This window comes from Acartia tonsa, chromosome 9 (assembly GCF_053477335.1).
Source record: "Acartia tonsa isolate MP-2025a chromosome 9, ASM5347733v1, whole genome shotgun sequence".
NCBI lineage: Eukaryota > Metazoa > Arthropoda > Copepoda > Calanoida > Acartiidae > Acartia > Acartia tonsa.
In genome coordinates, this window is record NC_137268.1 from 36,568,492 (window position 1) to 36,590,160 (window position 21,669).

Here is a 21,669-nt window from a genome sequence, read left to right on the forward strand (position 1 = left end):
GTTCAAACTCTTTTATTTTTGTTCATCACTGTGTATGCAAATCAATTCATCTTCGATTGTCTTATCCCTTAAGATCCCTGTGGTATTTCTTGTTAAAAAAAGCTTAAAGTTTGCTGTTTAACACTAAAACTTTAACTTGTAACACAAATAAAGTTTTCAATGTTAAACTTTTTTTTGCGAACAAAATGCAATTTAATGTCTGTATTTAACAGCGTATCAACTCTAAAATATGGATTTGTATAGTTTAAAAAAACCTGAAAAAAAGGAAATTATCAGAGCAGTAACTATAAACATTTGATTTTCTTTTGACTAAAATTAGGAAATTATTGTTGAAAAGTTTTTAGTTATCGCGATAGTTTCATAAAAGTTTCCAAACTTTTAAAGCCAACACATACATATATGGGAGAACGTGTTATGAAACGTTGGGGACCAGTACAGTATACTGTTCAAAGTCCCAACCCTTCAAGCTATCATTGTAGAATTGAGAAATCTATTAAATGTTAGTATTTGAGGAATGCTATTTTTGGCTACAATGTTATTCTTGTTTAGACTAAAACTTGATATTGATATTTTATCTAAAAGTCATTGATTACATTATGTATCGCAAAAGCAAAACTACTCTTCTATTAGGTTCCAGGACAAACGCAGGAGTCCCAAACGCAGAAGTGTTAAAATATTAATCAAATTAAGTATTTCTATACAGATTAGGTTAGGTTAAGATATGAATGTACAAATAAGCTCCCCGCATGGGTTAGGCATTAAAAAAACCTAAAAGATGGTAAAAAAAATAGGTTAGGTTAGATTAAGTGTCAACTCCTGCGTTTGTTCCAGGACCTTCTATTATATAAAAAAATCTTCCTTCTAGATACATCGCTAATGGAAGGGAGGGGATATTAGCCTATAAATTAGGCTGGTCCCCAATTTATTTTTGTGAATAATTCCCTCTCATTGGACTTTTATAAAATCTGTTTAAAGATCGCTATAAGGTCGGTGGCTGTACCTCTGGCCACGACTACGGCAACGGCTACGCATTTAAAGATCCAGCTCAGTAGGGCATTTGCCAAACTTTTCTATAACTATTTTTAAAATCACAAAAGTGGTAATTTTGTTAATTATTATTGGAGATGTTTGTCAATTCGTCCAAAAGGAAAAAGGATAAGAGGATGAATACTCACCCCTTTTTCATGGTAAAATACTACTTCCCCATCCCTAAATTTAGAAGCAGACGAAAATCAAAAGCCGCCCAGGGCTTCTTGTAAGTCAATCATAAATAATAATGTGAATAAAAAGAAAAGCGATATTTAGCAAACAGCCGTGGGCGGTCAGAATCAGCTGAATGTTTATTATGAAAAAAATTTCCCCCTTTTTAGAAATAGAAGGATTCATCTTTCATGAACAAATTTTTTTAAATAAAAATAAAATTCTATGTAATTTTAATTAAAACATTAAAACGAAAATATCTAATCTAATATTCTTGCCCTAAATATGGAAATAGTAAAAAGTAAAAAAATATTTTTTTAATAATTTTTAATCCTCCCATTTGAAAAGTAGTGGAATAGCAATAAATTTTAGCGCGGCAACAGCGCTGAGTAGGCCTCTAGGCCCACTGCCTATTTTCGTCTTCTAGTTGCTTTGATTCCTCTCTTTTATTTTTTTCTCTATGATTCGTCCATTGTCTTAAAACTTAAGATCCATGTATTGGATAATTACATAAAAGAATTTTGTGAACTTTTTATTAAGTTTGTATATATCATACAATTGGGAGGGAGGGGACATTGGACTGTAAATTATATTGGTACCCAAAGTTTTATCAACACGTTCTCTCATTCGTAGAATTATGTACTTTGGGTACTTTTGTTAAACCTTAATTTAGATTGGATTTAGGACTCTGTAGTATATGTAAATATCAATAATATAGAGAAGCTCCGCTTTAAAAATTAAAAAGTACATTTTTTCAATAATCTGAATATAGATTTTATCGGTCATAGGAAATATATTTTCTTTAAAATCTATCAAAATGCACAATTCCTTAAAAGATTCAAAAGTTCTACTCTTTAGCTTTCTGTAAAGCTACGATAATAAGGAAGCGTCTAACGCCCCATTCCACCTCCGGAACAGCCAAATAAATATTTTATTATAAATTATAGTTAATGCATAATAAATGGATCTTTAATGCTTTTTTCCCTTTTAAGCAAGCAAAATTGATTTCAAATTATAGCATTACATGTGTTTTATAATTTATTTGTTAATGGAATTTTAATATACTAGAATATTATTAGTTTTAATGATAATAATTTTTATTTAGCATGCTTGTTACATCGTTCGCAGAGAAAAACACCCCCTCAAAAAAGAAAAGAAAATATGAATTTTTCTTTGTAAAAATAAAAACTAAAAATGGTGGTTCGAACCCCCCCCCCCCCTCCAGGGCCGCTAGTAATAGATAGATAGATTGATAATATTTTTCGCTTCAGGATGACACTTTTGATCACTGTATTCCTTGTTCTGGTGAATATCTTCAACACAATAACAACTAATATTCCCAAGGTAAACTTTGTAACTTTTAGTAGCGAAGCTACTCTGTGAAGCATAGGTGTTCGTCTGTTTGTCTGGATAATGTTGAACGCACGAGGTATAAATAAGAGGAAACAAATAAAATGAAAATATAATCTTTACATTTTCTAGTAGCAAAGCTACTTTGTGAAACATAAGTGTTTGTCTGACCGTCTATAAAAGAAAATTTAGATTTAGTATGTTTGTTGGTTTTAATTAGAAAATATTTTATTTTATATTTAATTTATTTTATTTGGTGTAATGAAAGACCTTTTTCAATCCATATAGTTAAAAATTATAATGCTATTAGATTAACGTCAGTCGATAATATGTTAGCTATAACTACTTTAATTTTATGTCATTACATTTATGTTCAAGTTAAGCAAGATCTCTTGAACGGCTGATCATATTGTAAGGCTATTATAAAAATACTTCCTAACCCTAATTTTGATCTATTTCTTACTCATTTTAAATAATGAAAAAAAACATAATTTGGGGGAAGAGGGGTTGAGGTTTCGCCCTAAAAAAATCCAGGGGTAATTATAGAATAAATTGAACATTGAACAACTCAATGTATATTTATTAAAGAAAATATATGGTATTTATTATTAGTTTTTATGCAGATACTAAAAAATGAATGCAATCTAAGAATAAAAAAGTTACTGGATTTTTAAAAGCGAAGCTTACTATAATTAGGGTCGGCGCATCCGTCCGTCTAAGACGGATAGACTTTTTTCTTTAATTTAAGGCACGTTTGTATTGTCCTATCGATTTTGCAAGGTGATTCCTGTAGTAGTTATGTAGATTTATAAGGCGTAGTAACTCTATAATCTTTACCAGAATGTTTGTACGTCCATTTTAAACATGTTGATTTTTTACTTTTTTAACAAAAAATTTTTATGTGATCTAATTATCCGATTATTTTGATTTTTGGAATACTGATTACTGGGACAACAAAGTACAATATGATAAGCAAAGCAACTTTATGATCAAGTCCAAAAAATGTAAGTATGTCCATAAACATTATCCTGTATCAAGAAGTTTTTCAACAAATTTACTCACAATTTTGCTTCGACTCTTATACATTTATATTCTGATTATTCAGTTCTGACACTATACAAGTGTTAATGTACGTTTGTCCTACCACTTCAGAGCTTCTCTTTTATAGATGTTGTCATCCTTGTGTTTATTTCATATTGTAAATTGATAACAAATAGTATACACATTTTAAAAGTAAATTTCTTTTATTTTTCAGTTTTAAAACTTTGGGTACTTTTTATTATTTTTTGATTTGTTGTTACAAAAGATTAGTGTCTAAACCTTTCCACCTATGATATTTATCTACACACAAGTAGTATTTTGTTATTTATTAATATTCTTATCACCTAGAATTAGCCTTGTACCTATCTTTATTACTATAGTTAATACGATTATTCTTTTGTGATGTGAAAAACATCCAATTGAGGGTTGGGATATTAGGCTATAAATTCGCTGGCTTAAAAATTTTTAACTCTTTTATTGATTTTTGATTGGTAGGCACCAAAACTGTAGTGTCCAAACTATCAAACCAATAATTTTAATTTTTAGTAAACATCATTGGGGATGCACATTTTCTATTGCCCATTATCCTATCTCTAGAGATTCCAATGTAAAAAAACGCCGCTATCATGTTTCTATATAAATTATTCTATGATCGTAGTATGTTTGTTAGTTTCATTCATATACAGGGAGGGAAAGGACATAAGAGTTTAAATTAATCTTGTACCATAAGTATTATGAACATATTCTTTAATTCGTCGTTATCAAAATTTGACAAAATTATAAAAAAAATCTTGTGTGTTTGGTAATAACTAGCAGAGTTCAAACGTTTCAACCATTCATTTCAATCTAAAGAAGGGGTAATATGTTCATCATCATTTGGGTGTAAATCTGTTTATATTAAAACATAAAAAGCTTTGCTTTTAAAAAGAGACATTTTAAGTAAGGTGCTGTTAGTAACATTTAATTTATTTCATATTATTTACAATGAAAAGTTTTGGGAATATTGTGGGTTAGGTGATTACCCCGCAGGGTTAGAGCCCCTGGAATGCGCTAGAAATAGGAGAAAAGCTACTGTGAAAATACAAAGAATTGCCCCTTAAGGACAAGCACATAAACCTTCATTTCATATTTTAAAGGCCAATAGACGATTTACTGATAGACATCCCATTTAACGATAAACAAGATTACCCCTTTTGTCACTTGTGTATAATATAATTCGTATAAAAGTTTGAACACTACTAATGTAGCTGGACAAAATGTCTCAAAAATCAGCCATGTGACGTCATAAAAATGAAGAAGATAAGAGAAGTGGGAAAGAAACCCTCTAAAAAAGAGATGGATAAGCCACCATTTTTATGACGTCACAAGGCTGTTATTTGAGACACTTTGTCCAGCTACCTACTAATATGAAATAACCAATCACAATTCAAGCAAAACATTTATCCAAAGAATAAGATAATGTGGCTATAAAACTTTGGATACCAGTGCAATTTACAGAATAATATTCTCTCTCAACTTGATATAAACACTAAAATTTCATAATTTTTCAACTGCCCGATTCTTTAATTCATGTATTCATGCATATGTAAATAGGTGTTTTATTTATCTTTATTTCTTCATATTATTTACATAAAATATAGACGATAAAAAATCTGTATTACACACTGGTCCCCAAAGTTTTAATAAAACATTTTCTCATTGATTGTCATAAAAACTTCCATTATACATTGTTTATCAACTATTTATCAACTATTGTCTTATCCCTTTAAATTCCTGCACCATTCCCCAACCACGTCAAATATGATGGCTAACAAGGATTACAACATTCATAAAAGCGAAGTGTCAGAACTGAATATTAATGCATAGGACTATACAAAATTGTAAGTAAATTTACTGCATAACTTAAATACAGGTTACTGTTTAAGGACATACTGACGTTTTAAGGACTTGATTTTAGAGATGCCTCGCTTATAATACTGTACCTTGTTGTAATAGGAATCAGTATAAAAAATCAGATGAATGGGATAATTTTAACATAATAAAATAGTTGTCAAAAAAGTTAAAAATCTGCTTGTTTTAAATGGAAGTACGGACTATCTGGTAGTTATTATAGAGTTATATTATAACTTGTTTTAATTAACGAAAAGAGTTAACTGAAACGGACGGATATACGAACCTACCCTAATTATAGAAAAGCTTTGCTTTTAAAAAGACTAAATAATATATGACGGAGATAATAAAATTTTGAGTGAGGAATTTCTGATGAAAATATATTTTATCAAATTCATTTTCTTTCATGCGTCAATAATAATTTTTAGTATATAATAATACAATAGCTGCTTTGCCCCTAGCCTCAAGGGGCTCTTTATTCGAAGAGGCGAACAAACAGAGAGATCAAGCAATAAAAATAGCCTAAAATCATAGAAAGACTTCTATCTGAAAATAAAATGGCCATTACAGGAGCTATGTAAGGATTACCTAAAAAAGAAAGCTTAATAGGTTGAGCAGTTGTTGAGATTTTAAGCGTCACACTTTATTTACATAATATGATAATATGGGTGGACCTAACCCTTCCCAACCTCCATCCCAACAAATATGTATGAAATATTTTATATTTGCCTGTAAAAACTAAACTTTGGGGATGGTAATAGAAATCTTTCCATTAGATTTTATTAATCATGATTTAATTTATTAAGCATAAACTACTTGGGCATTACAGACACACCGACAGACAAAGTGAGTTATATATGGACATTTGGAATTCTAAAGTAGCGTCGCCATTGAAAAGAATCCCTTAGGAAGTATTTTGGCTTTAATTCTAGAATAGTAATATGGGTAGTTTCTTTCATTCAGCGACTTTATTTTACAACTGTACCCAAAGTTTATAACTCCATTGTCTCAAAAACTTTGGGTACATTTATCAAATTTTGATTGGTTCTTTAAAAGCTAGTAGTGTTTAAACTTTTCAACCAAAAGATTTAATAAATTAAAAGTATTAATTTTAATTGAATTGATTTCAAACTTTGCATGGTGATTCCTGTAGTAGTTAGGTACGTTTTATAAAGCGTAGCAACTCTATAATCATTACTAGAATGTCCGCACGTACGTATATTTTAAACTATTGAACTGATTTTTGGTATACTTATTCCTGGGACAACAAAGTACAATATTATAAGCGAAGCAACTCTATGATCAAGTCTTAAAAATGTAAGCATGTCCATAAACATTATTCTGCATCAAGCTGATTTTCAATAAATTTACTCACAATTTTGCATCGACTCTTATTCATTTATATTCTGATTATTCAGTTCTGACACTCTACAAGTGTTAATGACAGTTTGTCCTTCAATTTCAGTGCTTCGCTTTTATAGATGTTGTCATCCTTGTTTTTGGTAATATTGTGTGAACTATAGTTGGCTTAGTCTTAACACATGTCTGTTTATAATTGTTTTTGCAAACTATAATTTCTTACACTCAGCATATTTTCATTTACACATACTTCCACAAATTTAGATGCACAGATATTATATTTAGCTGTGAATTTTACTCGTACCCAAAGATTTAAAAACACTTTCTCTCATTTTTTAGCTAAAATTTTAACAGAGCTGGATCTTTAAATGTAGAGCCGTTTCCGTAGCCGTTGCCGTAGCCATAGCCGTAGTCATGGCCGTAGTCGTAGCCGTAGTCGTAGCCGTAGCCGTAGACGTCGCTTAAAATATTTTAAAAATTTTAAATTTTAATATTATTATAATTAATTAAAATAATAAATGTTTTTTAAATATCTAAAATTGAAAACATTTAAAAATTTGATTTAAAGATCGCTATTAGGTTAGTCGCTGTACCTCTGGCTACGGCTATGGTAACGGCTATGACATCGGCTACACATTTAAAGATCCAGCTCAGCAGTGTCCAACCTTGTTAATGCTTTTAATGTAAATAAAGGGCAATTTTGTTTATCATAATTGGGAGTAAGCATATATTTTTTGTTCATTGTCTAAACCTTCAACAACATTGATTATAATTTCAGTATGGCTTTCATGAAAATCATGTATAGCATTGTATTATAGACAATTTTCTAAGAATATTAAATAGAAATCATAAAAAAATACCAATTTTGTGAGCCCGGGCCTTTTGCTCACTAGGACTTACAAAACTGGTTTTAATCTCATATTTTTTTTTATTTAATATTCACGGAAAGGTGTCAATAATACGATGGTATAAATAACTATTCTTACTTTGAAGTTCTAACGTCCAGACATACCTATCTATAGCACAGCATCGCTGCTAAAAAAAATGAATAAGAAAACAGAGAAAAAAGATTGGTTAATTATTAATGACATCACACGTAATTGGAACACAATAATTTTCATAGAAAAAGGGTTACTCCGAACATTAACTATTTTGCACCAGTCAAAATAATCATCAAAATTACAATTGAATGGAAAAAAGGCATTGCTACAAAAGACCTAATTACACAAGACCCAAGGCACAAAAGACCTAATCCTACAAAAGTCCTTATCCGACAAAAGTTAAGTTAAGTAAGGTTAGGTAATCAAATTCACTAATTTATATCCAATAATCTCAACCTTAACTAATTTAACTTTAAAAAGATATGAAATAGCAAAGAAATAAATATTTCAATGTTTAAGGTTATAATGGACATAATATAAATGCTTTACTTTGAAGAAATTGAATAAGAATGTCCATGGCTGACATATTAGCGACATAAAAGTCTTATGATAACATTTTAAGCAGCGTGATAACTTTACCAGTATGGCTTCTAAACCGATTAATATCCGCTGGATTAGAACCGGACCTTAGCCATACTGATAATTCATGTATAGTATTGTATTAAAGACAATTTACCAAGAATATTAAAATGAAAAATTAATACCAGTTTTGTTAGTCCGGGCCTTTGGTTTTTCAAGTCTAACAAAACTGTTTTTGATCTTTAATTTTAATATGCGCAGAAAGCTGTCTATAATACGTTGCGATAGATAATTATTATTCCTTAACGGAGAGACAAAAAAGTTGTCGATTTATATTTTTCCTTCTTTTCCATTCATCATATAGGATGTAAATTATAAACTTATACAATTATATCTTATTTCTTCTTAAATTACATTGTACTATGAAAAAAAAACTATTGGAAGGGGGCATTACGCGTCTAAGGGTGGGGGTAGAGGCGTGTTTACCCCCCACCCTTTCAAAAAAAAAATGAAACCTTACTTTTCTCCCCCATAAAAATGTATAAAAATACACACTTGAGAAATACATAGCAAACGGTTAATCAATATTTTTTTCAAAAAAAAAAGAAATGAAACTAATTTTTTGTGGGGGTCTTGGGGCTTAGTCCCCTCGAGTCTGACTAGGGGCTTATTATTTTTTTTTGTCAGTTGGAAGGAAGTCCCATTTAGCCCCCACTAAAGAAAATTGTACATTTTTAAATAAGTTTCCCTTAAGCGCAACCAAATCAGATTAGCGGTTAGCGAGATCTTAAGAGACAAACAGACGAACAGACAGACACTTATTATATTTGAACAAATAGATTCTATTTTATATTTTGTATTATTTTGTAGAATTCTGAGGTGAGTAGAAATGAGAAAATTTGTAGAGTTAGTTCAATAAAAGCATTTAGTAAAAATAAATAAATATCATAACATTATATATTTCTCAGTATGATCAAAATAACTTTTTAACAAAGGATGCCTAAACGCCCAAAACACTGTCTTGAAAACGTTGAGGACCTATTAACAAATAACTTACAGAACGGTGATTTTCTTTATCATAATGGGGAGTGTACACTGTACAGAAATTTTTACAAGATTATTAAAAAAAATTAGATATGTAATAATTTTTGTTTACTTTATTTTTTTTCTCTTTTATTATTAATTCATTTATTTTATGTAGTATGAATGTTTTTAGTATCATTTTTTTCTCTTTATAATCTTATTTTTCAAAGAATTTTAAGTCTTGCTTAAATATTTTTCTTCTCATTTCTCAAAAAGGGCTTCAGAAATAAAAAAAAACATTTTCTCCCATTAAAGGTCTCCCTTCATTTTGGTCAAGATGGTACTCCTATATATGTAATTCGCTTAGTGTTTTTCTTAATTATAAATTTCTTAACTTAATACTATACAATTAGTTGAAATTTATTCCTACTACTTTGAATATGTTTCATTGGTATTCTGAATTGAATTGTCAATAAAGGGGAAGGTAGATTGTGCTAAAATTCCGTAGAGGTGTGAGTTTTAAGGCTTAAAAAAAGTAGTAAAACGATAACATTTACTAAATATGTGTATTCCTTATTGAGAAGAACTATAGACAATTTTTTTCTTTCAAAGTTAACATAAATTTTATCGTTCTTCTACTGTTTTTAAGCCTTTAAACTCACACCTCTGCAGAATTTTAGCACAACTTACCTCCCCCTTGATAATTTTGTATGAAGCAAAAAGAATAATGGCAGCACTTATTAAAGGTTTAGGGTTTTCAAAAGTATTTTTTATTTATTTCATTTAAAGTTCAATATTCAAGAAATTATCAAAACACCCAGCTTTATTTAAAATAATTATATTTTCAGCTTAAAAATAGATATATTTCCAAAAAAAGTTATTTTGATCATACTGTAAATATATATAAAAAGTTAACCATGCTATTTCATAAACAAAATAAAAGCTAAAAATATTTTTCTAATCACACGCATAACTAGAATTTGTATCACACACATGAACAGTTATTTCTAAAGTAGCGCAGCGATAACAAGCCAATAACATGTTTTTATAAAAAATGTTAAATTATGTAAACACTAGTAGCTACGCCCCTAGAGGCCTCTAGTTAAAATCCTTCCCTGGACTTATGAGAAGCTACCCTGTAAAGGAGAATCCCAGCGGTTAAGCGGTTAGCGAGAACCTTCGGTACAAACAGACAACCATACTGCCTGACAAACAGACATCCTGTTACTTTATTACAAAGATTTTGTTCAAAAGAACGATAAAAGTACTATGTTAATAGAATAATAAAGAATAGAGCTAAGTTTCAAGTAATACTTCGACGGACAAACAGACGAACCTCAGTTATAGAGTAGCTGCAAAATAACATTTGCTAAAAATACATAAGTAAATCTTTTAGTAAAAAAAAATTAAACTAAATGAAAATTAGTTTTTTAACCATATTTTTAAACAAAAATAAAAATCAAACGTTTTGTTTAAGTCAATATATTGAAATTGTAACAATTTTTCTTATTTTATTTTAGGCTGAAGGGTTGACTGCTATTGAGGCCTGGGTCATTGTGTGTGTCCTCTTTGTATTCGGAGCTCTTGTAGGTAATAACATGTGTACAGTCTATCTACAATTTTGCGCATTTTTAGTAGCGCAGCTGTTATATAATCAAGTTATGTCTGTTTATCCGAACGTTGGTATGTCCATATAATTTTCTTTTTCCATGCAGGCTGGTGTTAACTTTAGATCCTTGTTTAGATGCTACCTACAAATAATGACACGAAAATCTATTATAACATAACTTGATAACGTCTATGTATGCCCCTTTCCTTTTTACACCCCCCCCCTCAAAATCTTCAAAAAATTTAAGTATTCCTATATGGGGTTTGACATGAAAATAAAAAAAAAACGGCAGACAAAATAATGCCATATTGAAAACGCTTGTTTGTAGTTGCGCCAATTTTTACTATTTGTTGCCAAATATAGTCAAAACTTTTCCTCTTGGGATGGAAAGTTGAACTGTTGTAGGTATAACTTTAGATGGTGCTTTCCCACAAAATGCCTATTGAGCACAGAAACCAACCCCTTTGTTTTGAAATATATTGAAAATAAGGAGTGGAGTAGTTTTAAGTTTGTTTATTACTTTTGGCCAGGTTAGGTTGAGGACGAAAAAATTCCCTCAAAAAATCAGCATGTGACGTCATAAAAACGAAGGATTTTTAGGGGTTTTCTTTTCCACTCCTCCTCTCCTCATCCTTCATTTTTATGAAGTCTAAATTTTTTTTTGAAAGACTTTCTTCGTCTTTGTTAGGTTACATTGGGAACTAGAAAGCCTCGCGGGGTTAGGGACCCCTTCGGGTCTGCTTCGGGTTAGGTATAGGCAAAAAACCACCCCATATTCTCATTTTTTAAAAATTAGAAGGAGGAGGGGTGTTCAGTGCTCTACAGAAATTTGAGGGAAAACACCCTTTAGCTTGTTATATGGAACAAAGTTTTATATATTCATTCACTTCATCTTGATTAGCTTTACATTATATACACTTTTAAATACAATATTTTCTTTGTCAGAAATTCTTTCTAAAAAAATGAAACATTAGAGTAAGAAACTAGAGAGGGCATGGGTTAAATAACTGCATCTCCCCATCGCAGTGTCCTTGTGTTAACCCTCTGTTTGGTCATTGAAAATCAACCAATGGTGTCGCTTATATTAACACAGCTAAATAGCAGAAAATATTTTGGTTCCAGACGAAAAAGGTCTTTGAAAGAGGAAGGGAGTTGGTTATCTGTATATACATCTATATTATAGATCTGGTAATGAAAGCAATAAAAATGCGTTCAGTGATCAATTATAAAACTGCATAAAAACCATCAATATAATGTGGGTTATAAAATATCAAATTATTACACAGATTATCTAGGAATCTTGATATGATATGATATGATATTTAATCCTGTGCAACTGCGCGCCTCTTGCACGGCAGCTTGCAGGCCTACATGACCATTTGCACCAACATACATTACATTAATGGCCTTAATAATAACCTTATTAATTACAAAATTTTAAGCTAGGGGCGCTAACTCGCTGCTGGTGCCAGTACAGCGAGTTAGCAACAAATATGTTTATTAAAAATTATAATAATAAATCAATGTAGGCTGCAGCTGCTGGACAGTTACACTTGACCCATTCTTTCTGGTTCCTCCTTAGCCAAAAACTGGTCGGCTCTTAGAGGTCCTGCGGGCGTGCAGGACCCTTCTGGGGTTCCAATGGGGGGATAAGACAATGGATGATAAATTGTTGCAACAAATTTAAATACTCTTTTATTTAGACTTATGGATTAATAATCTTTATATAAGGTTCTGACACTCTATAAGTGTTCATGTTCGTCTGTCCTGCTATATTAGAGCTTTGCTTTAATGGATGTTGCTATCCTATTTTCTGCTGAAGCCATAAAATTCTGTTATAAAGTTGGTGTTATTGACAACAGGATTTACAAGTTTATCCCCTGTTTCACATTTTCTTAAAATTTATTCAAATATAGGTAAAGCATATCAAGGATTTTAAAGGATAATACAATAGAGGATAAAGTGATGTTCACCCTCAATATTCAATAACAAAATTTCCCCTTTTTTAGATTAAAAACTAAGGTTAAAAGATCAAATAAAAATACATATAGTTTTTAAGCCAATGAATTAAAAAAAACTTTTTCAGTTTTTGAAAAGGAAAAAATTTTATTTGAAAAGATTTTAAAATTTTGGGGTTTTAACATATAAAGTTTTTCTACTTAATTTAACAAAAAAGTAATATACATAAATTTATAACCATAAGCATATATTCACTTAACTTTATTGAAAAAAAAATGCAGCAAATCTCACAAAAAATATACTTGACATAAAATAAAATAAAAATGTTCTTTTTTATTTAGAATAAAGATTTAAATTGTAGCCATAAAGAACAAAAACACTTTACTTTATTATGCAAAAAAAATGCATTTTCCTTAACTTTGTTGTAACAATTTACATGACAGTTGTCATAAAAAGGGTAACATTTTTAAGCATCAAATTTTTATATAAAGCATCAAAAGAATTAAAACTATACTTTAGTGCTTTTTTTAGATTCTTAAAATTACATTTTCAGCTATTATTAAAAGCGAAGCTTTTCTACAATTAGGGTCGGTCCGTCCGTACATAAAAGACAGTTTTTTTCGTTAATTTAGGCATGCTAGAATATTCCTATCGATTTCAAACTTTATATGATGATTCCTGTAGTAGTTAGGTACGTAGCAACTCTTTAATCTTTACCAGAATGTCTGTACGTTTATTTTAAACATGTTGATTTTTTAACTTTTTAACAACAATTTTTATATGATATAATCATCCTATTGATCTGATTTTTTTGAGAACTGATTCCTATTACTATAAGGTACAATGTTATAAGCAAAGCCTAAAAATGTCAGTATATCCTTAAAACAGAATTCTGTATTTAAAAATTTTGCAACAAATTTACTTTTAATTTAGTCAAAACTTTATTTACATTTTATATATTCAGTTATGACACTCTACAAGTGTTAATTTTAGCCTGTCATACCATTTCAGAGCTTCGCTTTTATGGATGTTGTCATCCTTCCTTGTTTGATAAAGAATATGATGATATTGTGTGAGATTCTCGCATACTCTGATAAAATGTTTTTCCCAGCTGGTTAAAATAATGAAACCCACACTCCAACTCCCATTGATACTTTACCCTATCCCCTCCCAGACTATGAAAAATAGACCAATATCAGAGAACTATATCAGCAACCCAATTGGCCGACAAAAATACCCCGTCACAATATCCACGTATTCTACATCCATTTATTCATTAAATATACAACCTTGGTTTGCAAAAATTAGTTCAAATGTCTTTTAATATCAGAGCCATTGCTCCAAACTTTAACCGAGTTAGATTTGATTTGGAACAAAATTTGGCAGAACCTCAAAACAAGAATGACATCACATTATTTGATGGGAACAAGTTTAAAACAGGGATTTTGAGGGATAGGACAATTAACGGTAGATTGATGAACTGTACATCCCCAATGATGATGAACTAAAAACAAAATAGATTATTACTTGAAAAATGTGGAAACTTCTAATTTCAAATAACAAATTATTATTTTTAAAAGTCCCCAAAGTTTTTAAGCCAACAAATGAGAGAACCTGTTTATAAAACTTACTTTGAGTACCAGTATAATTTAGCATATAAATGGATATATAATTAGGTGGATATTGGAGAATTTTGTCGTCAATATAGGTTGCTTTTCAGGGGCTGCTATTTAGCCAATTAATTCCAATTGAAAATACCGCAAAACTTAATATTTTGTTGGAGTAAAGTTGGAGTAAAACTTTTTTTTTCACGTAACATATGAGGAGTGGGTAAGAAGGGGAGAAAAAAGAGAAGGGGTTTGTGGGGAAATATTTCTTTAGACTTGTTTGTCAGAATCACATTCCCTTTTCCCTGGTTGCTATTAAAGTCACCAGCTATTATTCAATATATTTTTCCAAGGTAAGAGGAAGAAATGGGGTAAAGTAATTAGCAGGAATGGATGTTGATGGGGGTAGGGGTATCGTTGTATGAGCCAGCTGGAACAATTGTTTTATTAGTGTATGCCAAAATCTGGTGCAATATCTAAGTAATTTTATATCCAATACCACGTGAAACATCCCCTCATGGAAATTTTGTTTTGTAAGTAGAAATATGTTATTTGAATTTGATAAAAGAAAAGTCATCAATTAGGAAATACAAAATATAGGAGGTTGGTAAATATTCTTTAGAAATGAAATTCAGGAATTTACAGGGAAGGGAGGAACATTGGACTGTTAATTTAACTAGTATCCAAATATTTATAACCATGTTAACTTGTATGTTAGCTCAAAAACTTTGGGTACTTTTATTGAATTGTAATTGGTTGGTTCCAAACTATTAAGTGTTCAAACTTTTCCATCATTTTAAATCTACAGAAAAAGTAAATTTTGTTTACCATTATTGGGAATTTACATCTAATTATCCCCATTGTCATATCCCCTGTGATTCCTGGTAATTTATTTGTGCTAGTTCTGTGAACTCTTTGCCTACAGGGATCAAAGGGGATAAGACAATGGCCGATAAATTGATGTACATCCCCAATGATGATACATAAAATCACCCATTCTGTAGATTACAATTAGTGGATGAAACGTTTGGACACTCAACTAAGTTAACCAACAAATCAAAATTCATAAAAGTCCCCAAGGTTGTTAAGCAAACGAACAAGAAAATGTTATTATAATAATACTTTGGGGACTAGTGTAATAAACAGCCCAATGTCCCCTCCCTCTTTCCTGCTTTGCCTGGCTCTATCTCATTACTTCCTTTCAATAGATGTAATCTTCTGGAAGAAACAAACTCATACCATATGTCAAATGGGATTTGTAAAAGCGAAGCTATGCTACAATTAGGGTAAATCCGTCCGTGCGCCATTAAAGGATTGTTCTTATCGTTGATTTAGGCTTGTCAGAGTCGTACAATCAATTTCAAACTTGGCTAGCAGTTAGGTACGATTTATAAATTGTAGCAATTCTATAATTGTTACCAGAAAGACAGTAGGTCTATTTTAAACATGTTGATTTTTTAATATAGATTCTTAGGACAACATGGTATAATATTATAAGCAAATCATCTCTGTAACCAAGTCCTACAAATGTGTGCATGTCCTTAAACAGTAATCTGTATTTAATCAGTATTGCATCAAATTAAATACCATTTTTCTGCTTTAAGGGCTTCGCATTTATAAATGTTGTCATCCTTGTTTCTTTACATTTTACAATTTTGCAAGATGCATTCCCCCTGCAAAGATTGCAACTTACATATTTTGCAATACTTTAATGTGATCTAATTACAATTTCTTGTATAATACTTTTAAAAAGTCATTTTAGATTCAGTTTAGAAAAGTAAGCTAAGCATAGGATGCTAATATAAACTTATGTTTAGGATTTTTTACTGAACAGACTAGTTTTCATTTTAGCACTAGAATTAGATATCTCACACACTTTTTTTGGTTATATAATTAGTTATTAATGTATTTTTGTTACCTTTGTTACTTTTGAGCGCTAAGAAAACTTGCTAATCTCTCTAAAGAAAAACATTTAACTATTTTATATACTAGAGAATGCGCCCCCATCATTTAGGGGCTCTAAATTCAAAAGCACGAACATAATAAACTATGGCGGGACCTGTAATATGTAATATGGCAAATCATTCGGTTCAGGGGTTTATAGTATCTTAACATACAAACAAAAATAACCTAGGTACTTTATATAATAGGATTGACAATAATTATTTATCTAACCTAAATTATATATGCAATTGATTGTATAAGCACACAAAAATATGATAAATTTTGTAATACTAAATCCCATTATAAAATGATCAATTCTATATTAATCCAGAGAGGAATGGACAGATAGATAGATAGATTAAGTGAAGGGGGCACTGGACTGTAAATTAGTCTGGTACCCAAAGTTTTAGAAACATTATGCTTTGAAATTTTAGTTCCTTTTATTAAATCTTAGTAGGTTAGTTTAAACAATCAGTGTCCAATCTTTCCAACAATGATTTTACTCTACAGAAAGGGCAATTTTTTGGCGTGTTTATTATTTTGTTGTCCATTGTCTTATCCCTTAAGATCCCTATTATATCTGAAGTTTAGTTGGCACTGAGACAAATAATATTTCCATCAGCAATTACCTTTTTCTATCTACTTGCCTTTAATAATTGATATAATATATATGGATACAACTTCATCTTTCAATTTTCATATGTATTTGACTTTGAGTTTGCCCCTAGCCTCTAGGGGCTTTTCCCCAAGAGGTATAATTACAGATTTTATTACCTGGAGATCCCCCACTCCATTACTATTTTAAATAATTAAAAAAAATGGCTAGGGTATTTTTTGTTTTTGGGAGGTTGAGGGTGTCCCACCCCCTAATAAAAAAGCATAAAACTACCACAGGACCAGTAGGTATATTCCCGGAAGAGTAGAATCCGATCTTAAGGGACAGACGGACAGACATCATTCTACTTTGTATTATAGATATGGTTACAACTTTATATATAAACTAGCGGCTACGCCCCTAGAAGCCTCTAGGGGAACTTAAAGGTAGGAGGGGAAAAAGTCGACCTCATCCCATTTTGAATTTGAGTTTTAAAAATGTACAAAAAATATTTTTGGGGGGGAGGGGGGTGAAGACACCATCCCCTAAAATATTTTTAAACCTTCCCAGGACCTATAAGAAGCTTCACTGTAAAGGAGAACAATATCGGTTCAGCGGTTAGCGAGATCCTTCAGGACAGACAAAAAACGCTTACTACTTTATATAATAGGATATATTTCTTTTCTATCTACTTGTTTTTAATGATGATATAATATATATAAAAACAATCTTATCCCCCAATCTAATAAGAACTCGTCGTTCCTGATGTTCTATCCAATTTATTTTATTCATTATCCTCTTAATCTGAGACATAACCTTTATCAAGGTTTGGCAAGTAAATATGGTAAAAGGAAATAAATATAGACCCAAACTCAGTAAATGGACCAATGAGAATTTACTTAAGGAACAATCCGGCCATGTTATTGTCTATTGATTTTAATATTTACACATTTTTGTATAAAAAAACATCTTTTATCTCAGGATAAATTTTAGTTTTTGGGAAATTATATCACCCAAAAATAATCCTTGGCATATATCATATTATCATATGTTTGTATGCTAGAGATTCCTTTTGAAGTTGGACGGATATTTGTGACTGACTGCCCATCTAGGGTAATAAATCTATTGTTTGGCAGGTTATATCATTTGTAATAACTATTTGTTACCACAATATTGCACTTGTACCCGCTGTCTTTGTTGCAATATGTATATCTTTCAATTATTATATGTATATATAAACACATTTAATTTTTTAACTATTTATTGGCGGAATACATATGTTTCTCAATAAAAATAGATCATCAGTTCCAATTAAGATGTATAAAATAAGAGTTAAAAGGTATATATATGTCCATGCATTTTGAATCCTTTTTAAAGACTAAATGAGAAAGAAGTGTTAGAAAAATTGTGCCCCCTGCGGGTTTTTTTTACTGCTTGTATCCTCTTGGGGTTGGGGGAGAATTAGCATCTTTATATAAAAAGGGGGAGGCGTTTAAAGGGAATCTTTAAAGAGACAAAAATAGGTCATATTTATCATTTGCAGTTTTACAAATTAATACATATTATATAAAAAAATACTGCTTTGAATATGTTTCACGTCATGCACTTTGAAAGAAGGAACTTTTCTCAGTGTGGACACTTGCTGAAGATTTCATTTCTAGTGTTTAAAGTTTGTATGTTAGATTTGAAAGCTTTCATTATTTCGAAGCTTTCTGTCAAGCAAAGATTGCATTTTTTGGAATTTTGATTGTAAGAGTTTGCTAGTTTTTCAATTGACCATTCAATTTTATAGTTTGTGTTTTTCTGTCTTTGTGTTTTGATGAAATCAGATAGCTTTGTGCAAGCTGTGTCTCGTGCTTTCAATTAAGGGTACTTTTAGTACAAGTATTTTTTATCTTCGTATTTTTTTATGTCTTTTTGGATGGTTAAAGGCTATTTTTTGGCTCCCTCACTCCCCCATCTTATCGTAAAGCCACTAGATACTAGGGGTTGAGCCACAAGAAACTGAACAAGCTATAATTGCTTGATTCACTTCACTAAAGAGATGCGATTGATAATGAAGATTTTTTCCTTTATTTTTTCCTATATTTCGTTATGAAGCAATAGTAGTTACTAATTTATAAATGTTATGGTTGAGATAGATTTATAACTGTTAAACGTGATAACATAAATAAATAGGATTAATTCATGAAAGGTACCCTATACTAGTGATTATAATCAAATTTTTTTTTTATATATTTTAAGTATGAAAGTATTTTATGCAAATAGTGTTAATTTACTATTTGGATGCATAATAATTATGTACTATAGAAGAGTATAATCATTAAACAAGGATGACAGTATCCATAAATATTGAAAAATGAGACAGATGGACAATAAATGTATAAGTATAAATGTATGATCCAGACATATACTTGGCTAAAGTGATGAAGACCCTTTAAGCTGATAGCAAATTGCTTTCTTTTCTTTTGTAAGGACTTAGCTGATTTTAAAAACTCAATACAAAATCGGGATAGGATCCCCACTGTTACAGAGTTAAATATAGAACATGTCACCTCTATTATTTTACTTTAATTGGTGGACAAAGTAGAATTAAAGATTTCCATCAAAAATAGAATAGTATTAAGTTTGAACCAAACTGATTGTGATTGAAATGCCTTGGCCAATTAACAGACGCAACTCATTACTACATACACTTAGGACTTTCACCCAAAGACTGTTTAGTGTTACTTTATCAAGGTCCCCTATGCTTTAACATTTATTTAATTCATATTGCCGCGTTGGATATATTATTATTTGGATCTTACATGTTCTCTAATAAAGTAAAACGTGCAGCGGGCTCCCCTCCCTCCTACTGAATGAACAAACTAACCAATAAATGAGTTTCCCCCTGTCATAATATTCACGTATATTCTACTATATCCATTATTATCGCCTATACAAAGTATCCTTTAGTTAAATACCTATGATTAATAGTTAGTTATAGGAATAGTTATTTCTTGCATCGTATTATAAACAGCTTTCCGCGGATATGAAATGTACAATGATAAGATTAAAACTGGTTTTAATCTTATGTACATTTTTATATTTGTAGAAAACTGGATATTGTACGATGCTAGACAGAGTTTTTTTCGTATGAATTAGAACCGGTAATAATCAACCGGATTCGAATGAAAACAAGTATACACCTAAAGGCAGAGGCGTATTATACTATCCACACCTTTCCGCAAGAATCCGCAAAGTGTGGCGACATAATTAAGGCCTATATTTCATGTTTTCATTTACGGTTAAATCCTTCTTTCCCCTTCTTCAGAGATATTCAATTTAAAAAAAAAAATTAAAAACCTTATTCTTAAAAGCACTACGACGACTTTCAATTTTTAGGGTTAATATATTGCCTATCAAAAATATATTATATTGAAATACGATTATTGACAATTAATTAGATTATCTTTTTAAATGATAAAAATTCTGCACTTATTTTTTATATCCCTGAAAATTTCACCTTTCTAAATTTGAAATTTAGATCTGTCTGCTAAAATGTTTACAACATTCACATTATTAACTCCCAGTGGTAAAAAAAAAATAATATTAATTTAATGTAATTTATAACAGATTTTTAATGTAATAACGTTCGTATTTGATTTTATAAGATATAATCATATATAAAAAAAAGTGTTAATCAATCAGCATTGGAGTTTTTTTTTATTACAGTCATAGCAGTGCCGCATTATTTTGCGGTAACCAAGACGAAATTTAAATTATCTCCCTCAAACATTTATTCAATTTGCAAATGAAACAAGGATGACAACATCGATAAAAGCGAAGCTCTGGAACGGAGGGCAAACGGACATTAACACTTGTATAGTGTCAGGACTGAATAATCAGAATGTAAATGTATAAGAGTTGAAGCAAAATTGTAAGTAAATTTGTCGAAATACAGGATACAGGATGATGTTTACCCAGGTTCTACGAAATACCAGAAAAAAAACTCGTTTTACCAGAAAAGTGGTAAAGCTGGTCAACCTGGTATAATATACCAGTTTCGTGGTAAATTTTACCAGCAAAAATTTTAGCCAAAAAATTAGTCAAATTTTACCATTTTTTTTGTAAAATTTGACGAAACAAAAAAACCCGTTTTTTGTGTTTTAAATAAAAAACAGCTCTTCATAATCAGTTGTAGTACTTTAAAATAATGACTTTTATACAATGAAGCCTAAATTTAAATTTTTTTTTTTTTTTTCAATTTTACCACTTTTGGAAGTTTTACCAAAAATGTGGTCAATTTTACAACTCTATTTTTCAGGTTAAGTCCGAATTTTCGGACTTAGACAAAAAAACACAATTTGGTCAATTTTTACCAAAAAGTTGGTAAAATTTGACAAGGTATTTTTTTAGGCTAAGTCCAGATTTTTGGACTTTGCCAAAAAAAATGAACTTGGTAAAATTTGACCAACTTTTTGGTAAAAATTGACAAGGTAAATTTTTAGGCTAAGTCCAAATTTTTGGACTTTGCCAAAAAAAAAAACTTGGTAAAATTTGACCAACTTTTTGGTAAAAATTGACAAGGTAAATTTTTAGGCTAAGTCCAAATTTTTTGACTTTGCCAAAAAAAAAAACTTGGTAAAATTT

General features: G+C 30.4%; 1 protein-coding gene across 1 annotated transcript in view; it reads left to right on the forward strand.

Annotated features, from left to right (window-relative positions):
* LOC145328850 (glycine receptor subunit alpha-2-like) overlaps positions 1-21,669 on the forward strand; it is a 316,261-nt gene that overhangs the window by 248,816 nt on the left and 45,776 nt on the right. Inside the window, exons 14-15 of the mRNA XM_080172757.1 lie at positions 2,472-2,544; positions 10,844-10,913. Of these exons, the coding sequence (XP_080028883.1) occupies positions 2,472-2,544; positions 10,844-10,913 (143 nt within the window). The remainder of the gene's footprint in view (positions 1-2,471; positions 2,545-10,843; positions 10,914-21,669) is intronic.